This window comes from Acartia tonsa, chromosome 12 (genome assembly GCF_053477335.1).
Source record: "Acartia tonsa isolate MP-2025a chromosome 12, ASM5347733v1, whole genome shotgun sequence".
Taxonomy (NCBI): Eukaryota; Metazoa; Arthropoda; class Copepoda; order Calanoida; family Acartiidae; genus Acartia; species Acartia tonsa.
In genome coordinates this window covers 4,271,552-4,281,892 of record NC_137271.1, presented here as the reverse complement: position 1 = coordinate 4,281,892, position 10,341 = coordinate 4,271,552, and the positions used below count along the sequence as shown (strand labels likewise).

The following is a 10,341-nucleotide window of genomic DNA, read 5'->3' as shown; positions in this document are numbered from 1 at the left end:
AACTAGATACCAATATTCAAATTAGTGATGATTTTGGTAGAGGGGTGCGCGAAGCAAAAATTAAATAGCCCAAAACCATTCAAATAACGAATTGAAGCGTCCCGAAAATAAAGAGAACTCAATCGGTTTAGTAGTTGTCGAGATCTTAAGCTACAGACAAAAAACTTACTACTTTACAGGCTAATCATAGTATTTTTTCGAATTAATAAAATTCTGGGAATTTTATAAATATTTTTATCAAAAAATAAAATACAAACAAAATAAAAATTACAAATTATTATAATAATAAATTAATTACATTATAAGCATAAGCCTTAATAGTTATTTGTCGTATCGTATTATATACAGCTTTCTGCGGATATTCAATTAAAAAATTACAAGATTAAACCAGTTTTGCTTTTAATATCCGCGGCAAGTTGTTTATAATACGATGCAATAAATAATAATTACAAATAAATAATGTGGAAAATAATGCACAGTTTCAACAATGAGCATTTAGAGAAATTTTAGAGAAAAAAATAATTTTTTAGACAGAGCACTAGAACGATTAACATTAACCTTATTGGATGTTTTTCTTGGAGGATTTTTTTCTCTCATTGTTTTAGAAAACATTAAAACTTTGAAAATACAGCATTTGGAGTATTAGAGAAATAATCAATTTAAGAATCACAGCTTAGCAAAATCTTTGGTGAAAAAAATAAACATATATAATATACGATTGAGCTTTAAATAATGATGATTAAACACTTTTTAAAAAAGCTTGAAATAAAATTAATGCAACAACAAGTATTAATCCACCAATGTGGACGTAAAATATCTGTATAAGCAAAGTGTGACTTTAGTGTCTATTTTGCAAATAAATATGTTAAGATCAGTAAAACAAGAATCATGTTCGGATCATGAAAAGAAAACAAAGTAACGGGTTTCGTCGTATTTTAACCGTAGCTTTTGATTTATTTTAGTTTAGATTAAGTAAACGTCAGTGATTGCCCCGCAGAGTTAGAAAATTTGCCCGCATGGTAGAGCCCCCCACCCCCTAGGGGCTAGAAATAGGAGAATAGCTACTGTGAAAATACGACGAAGAGCAATTATCTGTTGTAAAAAAATCAATTGAATTGGACTTTAATGTCACAATAATAAAATCAGATTTTAATTTTTTTTTTAATCTTCTTGATCATCTGAATTATCCAGTGGTGATGAGACAACAAAACTAAAGCTGAGATAGAGAGGGAAAACAGTGAGGACAGGATCCAGAAGTAATAACTCAGCTGAAATTAGAGATAGTGGGGCTTTTAAAATAAATAACTATTTTTCCTCTTTAATCTTCTTGTTCTTCTAAATTATCCAGTGGTGATGAGACAACAAAGCTAAAGCTGAGGTAGAGAGGAAAAACAGTGAGGACAGGATCCAGAAGTAATAACTCAGCTGAAATTAGAGATAGTGGGGCTTTTAAAATAAATAACTATTTTTCCTCTTTAATCTTCTGGATCATCTGAATTATCCAGTGGTGATGAGACAACAAAACTAAAGCTGAGATAGAGAGGGAAAACAGTTAGGACAGGGTCCAGTAGTAATAACTCAGCTGATATTAGAGATAGTGGGGCTATAAAAGTAAATAACTACTTTCTTCTTCAATCTTCTTGATCATCTGAATTATCCAGTGGAGAAAAGACAACAAAGCTAAAGCTAAGGTAGAGAGGGAAAACAGTGAGGACAGGGTCCAGAAGTAATAACTCAGCTGAAATTAGAGATAGTGGGGCTTTTAAAATAAATAACTATTTTTCCTCTTTAATCTTCTGGATCATCTGAATTATCCAGTGGTGATGAGACAACAAAACTAAAGCTGAGATAGAGAGGGAAAACAGTTAGGACAGGGTCCAGTAGTAATAACTCAGCTGATATTAGAGATAGTGAGGCTATTTAAGTAAATAACTACTTTCTTCTTCAATCTTCTTGATCATCTGAATTATCCAGTGGAGAAAAGACAACAAAGCTAAAGCTGAGATAGAGAGGGAAAACAGTGAGGACAGGGTCCAGTAATAATAACTCAGCTGAAATTAGAAATATTGCATCTATTAAAGTAAAATAATAGAGGGGACACGAGCTATATGTAACTCTGTGGACCCTGTCATGACTTTAAATTGGGTCTTTGAATATCAACATCAATAGTTAAAACAGAGCCTAGGTACCAATAAATAATTTTGCTAGTAGACAAAAAAGGTCTCCAACACTTGGGCCAGGTAGTTGTCTGGGTTATATATCTAAATTTATACTCTATGAGCAGCTATCAATATCACTTTAACATCAGGTCTAACAACTAAGGAAAACTAAAGGGGAGCCATATTTCTCCTTTTCTGTCCAAGCACATAGGATAGCAGGTTAAAAAAGTCTTTAGTTTTGACTCGGTGTTCAGCTGAGATTCGAAAACTCACCTTCTTGAAAAGGTACATACTTTGTTGGGACTCGATTATGGAGATGCTTCACTTATAATGATGTACTGATGAATAGGATAAAGATATCAAACAAAAGAATGCAAAAATGTTAAAAATCGGCATTTTACAGGAATCATCAGCAAAGTTTGAAGTCAAAAGGACATTTCTAATGTGCTTAAATTATAGAAAAGCTTTGCTTTGATAAAAAAAACTTACTTGTTTGACCCAATGCTAAAGATTTTTGTTTAATGCCACTAGTTTCTTCATAAATTTTCTGCTTTTGATCATTTAAACTCACAACAGTGACTCTAAAATTTTAATTGATTGAAGAATATGAAAAAGGATATTTTTGCATATTTTTTTTTGTCTAATCTTCGTATAAAAGTAACAGGATGTGTGCCTGTCTGTGTGCACCAAAGGGTGATGCTTACCGCTAAACCGATATTGTTCTCTTAGGTCTTGGGTATATTTATAACCACCACCGTTAAGAGAAATCACCTTAAAAGAAATTCAAATACCCCCCTACTAATTTTTTTTTTAATTTCCTTTTTAAAACTACTATTTAAAGTAACTTCCCTCGCCCTTTTAACCTGTCTTTTCAAATGAAGCTAATGATCTACTGCTTGGCTTTATCTAATAAGAGAATATTCCTAATATTGTCATGCAATGGTTTTAGGCTATTTACTCAGGGATCTAAATGGATAAGAAAATGGACGATAAATAAATGTACATACCCAATAATAATACACAAAGTTTCCACGTAAATAGATTACTATTAGTGGGTGAAACGTTTGGACACCCAACCCTCCCTGCTATTTACAAAATATATTTTACCTGTATGTAATATTTCTAGTTGGATGGTTACTCAGTATGGCTGTGTGGTCATTCAAAGTATTTCTGTTCACAAAATAGCAAATATTTTCTATATCATACCATATCATTCTATATCTAAAAAACGGTTTGGGAATCAACCAGAAAAAGCATAAAAAAGAATAATTAAGGTGAATCCTTTACCTTAAAAATTAGATATTAAAAACACCTGGTGTAGATTAAATGCATTTTGTAGAGAGAAAATGGACCTTTTTTCATACTCCATCTCGTTTCCCAAAACTGGAAAAAGCAGTTTTTTTAGGGACACCCTGTATACTCTGCAGTAAATAAAAAATATTGTGAGTAGCACAGCTACTCTCTAATTAGAATATGTCCGTATATCCCTCCGTTTGTTCATAGCTTAATTTAGGGGGGAATCGTTTTTTTCCCCGCTGCGCGTTTGATTATATTAGAGAACATGAAAATCTGGTATAAGATCCAAGTGATATGCCCATTTTTTAACACATAATTTGCCAAAATAAAAAATGCTTTGCTTTCCTTTTGATTGTGATTCTATAATGTTCATATGAAACTATCAGATCCAGCCCAGAATTAAATCCTGAAATATAAATATATAGATTAGTTGTTTATAAGTAGTTATCTATCACATCGTATTATAGAAAGCTTTCCGCGGATATCAAAATTGTAAGATTTAAACCAGTTTAGTTAGCCTGGGCCTTCGACCTCTCGGGACTAATAAAACTGGTATTTAATTTATGATTTTTTTGCAATATTCACAATACCCATCAAAATTTAACAAAGTCCCAAGGTTGTTAAGCCAACGAATGAGAAAACTTTAATATGAAACTTTGTGGACTAGTGTAATAAACAGCCCATTGTCCCCTCCCTCCCTGATAATTATCCAAACCATTAAACTAAAGTACAATTAGTATCTGAACAAGTATTCTCAAAAATTTATAAACAATCCTGCACTTTTATAAAAGTTACAGGCTGTCTCTCTGTCTGTCTGTGTGTTTATACTGAAGGAACTAGCTAACCGCTGAACCATTATGTTTCACCTATATATACAGTTAAGCATTTGAAAGGTCCAGAGAAAGTTTACACCTTTTTGGGGGGAGGGTGCCACCAGCCTTTTAAGAGAATCGCCCCTAGAAAATTTATCCCCCCCCCCATCCAAAAAATAAATAGTTTACTTTTCAACTATTATTTTTCCATAATATTATTCCTTTAACCGAAAACATTTTCTTTTTAAGGGTAAGTGGAGAGAAACAGATTGTGAACCATTAGACCAAACATGCAGGGATCTTAAGGGATAAGACAATAGCTGATAAATTGATGTACATCCCAAATAATGGTACTCAATGTTGTTCATGCAATTAATAAGAAAACGTTATTCTAAAACTTTTGGGGACTAGTGTAATAAACAGCGCAATGTCCACTTCCTCCCTGCCAACCATGCATGAATATATCCATAGTAGATAAATATATATAAAAGTAACAGGATGTCTAGCTTTCTCTTTGTTTCAAACCATTGAACCAATATGATTCTCCATTTCAGTGGAGCTTCTCATAAGTCCTGGAAAGATTTTCAACTATTTTGAAGTTAATTTTATAGGATTCTGATTGGTTGGTTCCGAACTGGAGTGTACAAATTTTTTGACCAATTATCTATAAAAGTGATAACCTTTTTTTTACAAACATTGGAGTTGTATGTTATTCATTGTCTTATTCCTATTCCTCAAAGATTTTCATATGCACCATACAGACAGACAAAGTAAGATATAGAGTAGCTAGTGTACTTTAGCTGCTCGAAAAAAAACCCAGGGATCTTAAGGGATAAGACAATGGCCAATAAATTGATTCATGACTTCAATAATGACACGTATAATAACCCATCTTTAGATAAAAATTATTAGTGAAAACTGCTGGATTAAACCAGCCAATCAGTACTCAATAATGGTTATTTCTTTCATCATATTATAAACTGCTTTCCTCGGATATAGAATGTATGATTATAAGATTAAAACCATTTTTTTTAGCCCCGAGGTGCCGAAGGCACGGGCTAAAAAACAGGTTTTAATCTTATGATTGTACATTTTTATATTAGTATAAAGCTGGATATAATATGATGAAAGACATAGTTTTTTTCGTATTGATGAGAACCGGTTCCTATCCACCAGATACGAATGAATACAAGAAAAGCATTTAAACAAACAAATCAAGAGAGCATGCTCAGAAAACTTTGGGTACTAGAATATAAATTACAGTACAATATCTCCCAACTCCCTGGGAAAAAAACACACCATCTCACAAACAGTCACACGCATACTTAAGATTAACATACATAAAAATTATTAGCGTTGCTGCATTTTTACATATCAAAAATCATAAAGAAAAATATAATATCTTTTTATACATTTCTTTTGAGGGCACTGCAGTCGCACCATACAAGTGCAAAGATGGGGATCAAAGGGGGTTTAAACCCCCCCCCCCCCTATCTCAAACTGTAATACCCCTTATTTAACCCCCTCAAAATGAAAATCTTGGACATCCCTGAGTCAAACTTATTATACTTAATTAACAATTTGAAATACATTAAATTATCCCCTTTGAAGCAGTCAAAAGTGACATTTGCCTAATTTTAGTACAATGAACAATCTGCAGCCGAATCTATTACCGGATGCCGTCAATAAATAGTTTTAAATATGCGTGAGGGTGGGGGGCATTGCAGTTTCTTTTCCTATTGATAACCCCAGCAGGGAGCTTTAACCCTACGGTGTTACTCTGTTCTCAAACTAACCTTACCTAACCTTAGATAAAGTAATAAACAAACAAATAAAACAAAACAAAGGAGGGGTACTGTGCCCGAAAAGGCACCACCTCTTAGTTCAAAATATTTCAACAATTTATACTCCAGACAACTACCTGCCCCAAGTGATGGAGACCTTTTTTTGTCTCCTTGCAAATTGCTTTCTGAGACTCAGCTTTGAGTATATTTCCGATGCTATTAGCTGATTTCAAAGACCCAATACAAAATCAAGACAGTGTCCCCCACCCTGTGGGCAGTGTTACAAATAGCCAAAGCCCCTCCATACTTTTACTTTTATTCCAACATAATATGCAACAACAGACGACGAGACAACAATTCTGATAGTATTTTATAAACATCACATGTATGTGTGAGTGGGAGTGTTCTTAACAATTTTGGAATATTTTATAGACAATATTAAAACTGAGAGTTTCATTTTAAGAATTATAAATCAAATAACACACGAGTGAGATTTTTCAAAAATATTTATATTAGTTCACACCTACCTAACTTTAAAATAACAAGGACGACAATATACAAAGGAGCGAAGCACTGAAAGGGAAATACAAATGAACATTAACAGAACTGAATAAGCCGAATATAAATGTATAAGTCTTAACAAAATTGTAAGTAAATTTGTTACAAAAATGATAAAATACTTTATGGACATACTTAAATTTTTAGGACTTGATTAAAGAGATGCTTGGCTAATAACATAGTACCTTGTTGTAATAGGAATCACTATTCCAAAAAAAGACGAATAGGATAATTACAAAAATTGGCAAAAGGGTAACAAATCAACATGTTTTAAATGGACATACTTTCTGGTAACTATTATAGAGTTCCTTCACTTCCTAAATCTTCCCCAATTGTTATGAAAATCACTATGTAAAGTTTGAAATCTTAAGGACAATTCTAACAAAATACACCTTTGAAGAGAAGGCTTTTTAAAAGGTTTTGACCTTGAGGGTGTAAAAATAAGATATGATAAAAAGCATAAAAAAGTAAAATAACAATAATAATTCTAGATTCAGGGATTGGGATATAAAGACTTTTGTGTCAATGCTTGGTTAGTGGAATCTGGTGCAGTTCACGGCAAAATGTTCCTGGGAACGATTTCCTTCAAAAATCTAGGAACATTAAAGCAGGGATAAGGGATAGGAAACCTGGCCATTAATTAGGTCCCGGCCTAGATTCTAAAGGGATATTGCAACTATTAAAAATTCCTATCAAACTGGCGGACGCTCCCAAGTAGCTATCGCTCTAAACCAATAAGAATCGGACTGTTTTTAACAAGCAATCACCAATTGGCGGAAATTTTAGAAGCAGACAATTCTAGAAAAAATAATGATTTCGTCTGCTACTAAAAAATAAATATAAATGGTGTTAGATCACATTAGCTTAATTATTAAATCTGCTTAGAGTTAAACATTAAAAAAGGGCCATATAGAAAAAAACAAAAATAACGGGATTATTTTTTGGAAAGAAGGTAGCTACAAATTTTCATTTGGTAGTTTATAAATTAGATGTTGTATTTTGAATTTTAAAAATTTAATACGGAATTGATACAACACCTTAACCCTAATATATGTACAATACAACACAGTACAAATCTATCACTACATAATAGTATCCAAAGAACTTGATAGAATGTTACCCAAGTGCATATTGATTTATTTATATAGCTTTCTGACAGTTCAAATTACCAAAGTAAAAGATAAAAAAATTTTGGGAGAGAAAAAACTTCATTTTAACAAAAGCCATTAATATATAGGTTTATAAAAAGTTATGTTTTTTACTTTAAATTAGCTACCTGAATTTGATTCTATACTTTATCTACACGCACACACACAGCTTTTTCATTAGCGTTTTATACGAACCACTGCGCCATCCCAAAACTGGTTTATTAGGCTAGAAATAGGCCTAGGCTTGAAATAGGCCTGAAATAATATTTTCCTACGTTTCCCATCCCTTATCCCTGCATTAAAGGCTGCTAGTTGACAAAATGCTAAACCTACATATTATTGACAAAAAAGGAAATATTATAATAGGAAATAAACAATATTTGGAAGGTCGCTGCAGATTAGGGGACTAGATTTACCGAATAAGAATTAGGGGAAGATTACTTATAATGAATTAATCTATCCATGTAACTTTTAGTCTATAACCAAGTAGGAGAGAGGGATGGGGGTGGGGGAGGATCACATTGAACTGTATATTATACTCACGGTTGGACCCTCAGATGTAAAACTTTATTTTAGTGTTTGGCCAAAATGACTTAGCGATTGTATCTGTAAGTACGTCTAATAACACCCTTTGCTATTTTTAAAATCCTAGATAATTTTTTTGCAAGAAAATTGCATAAATTCGCAACATTTTTTAGAACCACTACATAACTCGAGTTTTAAAACTTTTTATATAAAATCCTTTTTACAAAAAATATCAATAATTACTTAAAATTAAACCTGAAAGAAAAAAAATCTCATTACACGTGTTAATTTGCATGTTTTAGGTCTTTTCTTTGAGGAAAGTATAACTTCCACATTTTTGACAATAATTATATTTTTTTTAACATTTCAAAGTAAAATATAATAAAACTTAAACGATTTTTCTTGAATTATCAGTTGAAAATTTCATCAAACATGCAATTTAAGTGATGAAAATTTAATAAAATCATTTTTTGAATGTTTAGAATTACCAATTGTCTACATTTAAAACAAAATGTTAACAAAATTTAAAAACATTTTAACATATAACTTCAAAAATCAATAACATTTTATAAAAAGATGTTTCAAAAAATAAATCATTAAAAGGTATTAAAATGCATTTGAAATTACTTAAAATTAAAACGAGAACATCTTTTTACACTGTATTCTGTGTAATAGAGTTTAAATGACATGATTAGTGAATGAAATATTTCCTAAACTCATTAAGCCTTTTTGTGACTATATTAAAAATAATTTATTTTGTTTTATATTGTTTTTCTATTCAAATATTTGACAAAATTTTCCCTACGTCAATAAAATAAAGTCAGTTTTTTACTGTTTCCAGGTTTTTCTTTATAATTATAACAATTAAATATAATATAAATCTTCATTATCTTTTATTTGAATTATCATACACATTCAAATGTAAAGTATAAAATAGAATAGCACTTTTTTCAACAAATATTTTAATGACATTATATTGACGTATGAGGGGATGTACAGACAGACTGCGAATACGAGTATAGAGTAGCTCCGATACAATTTAATAATCAATAATCTAACAAAGTATTTCTAAAAAATACACATTTATTAAACATATAAAACTGGTTAGAAATAGGCAGATTAATGGGATTATTATTATAGGATATATTTATTATGATATATATTAAAGGCTTGGACGTCCTGTTTCTTAGTTAGGTAAGAAACGACGTACTTGAACACGTGGGAAATATAGATACCGCCAGCCTAGACTTATAGGCTTGTATCTAACCGAATGCAGACGGGAGGAAGCGTATTCACTCTTTGGCCTGCAACAATCAACTAGCCCTCAACACAGCAGGATGGAGTATGGTGGCGGTTACAAGTGGAGGTCTGACTCAGCCAGAGAAGTATAGGAATGTGAACAGGGATAAGGATACATAAACTTGGGTGTTGATTACCACACTTGCCCCCTCTGAGGGAATATGAAATATTCCCTCACAGTTGACCTGCACGCCGGCTTCTGCGGGTTGATGTGGTACTCGCAGGTTCTTCGATTGCGGCCATAGCCCTCTCTACGATATCCACAGGATTGGGTTCAGCGGGAGTAGGATTTTCTGGAGCTGCTGGAGGCTCTGGAGCAACAGCATTCTGGAGGGCTAACATGCCCTCACAGGGAGCCGTGGCTACTGGATCTTCAGAGGCAGCGCCAGCCTGCGGATTAACAGGCAGATCAATTCCAGATGGAAAGAGCTCACTGATTTGAGCATCGAGCTCTGTGTCACTGTTTTCCTCTGCAGGATCCAGGACCTCTGGATTGCCTTCTCTATCGGTGGGCCTGTACTCATCAGAGCACTCAGAACCGCCATAATGGGAGATCAGCTCAACTCCATCATCATCTGGCCGGGATACGTCCCCAGCGGGAAGAGATGCCTCTATGGGTGCCACATTCTGCCCAGGTACATTCATTACATTACAACGAGTATTAATATATTTAATTACCCTGTCAGAGTTTTGGTCCAACAGTCGACTAGTGGCCTCAATAACCGTGGTCATTCGTGATTTTAACTCAACGGTCGAGTCC

General features: G+C 33.0%; 1 protein-coding gene across 6 annotated transcripts in view; it reads right to left on the bottom strand.

Moving 5' to 3' along the window:
- Window positions 1–364: 364 nt before the first annotated feature.
- gcl (germ cell-less) overlaps window positions 365–10,341 on the bottom strand; it is a 55,310-nt gene continuing 45,333 nt past the window's right edge. The window contains exons 14-18 of one of the 6 annotated variants that reach the window (XR_013884788.1): window positions 3,803–3,861; window positions 3,267–3,331; window positions 2,649–2,740; window positions 1,066–1,268; window positions 367–945 (exon numbers count right to left, since the gene is read on the bottom strand). Coding sequence is in view for 5 of the 6 variants with exons in the window: in XM_080179648.1 (XP_080035774.1) it covers window positions 1,162–1,268; window positions 2,649–2,740; window positions 3,267–3,331; window positions 3,803–3,861 (323 nt within the window). In the remaining variant the exon portion in view is untranslated. The other 5 variants (XM_080179648.1, XM_080179649.1, XM_080179651.1 and 2 more) reach the window with 5 other exon arrangements.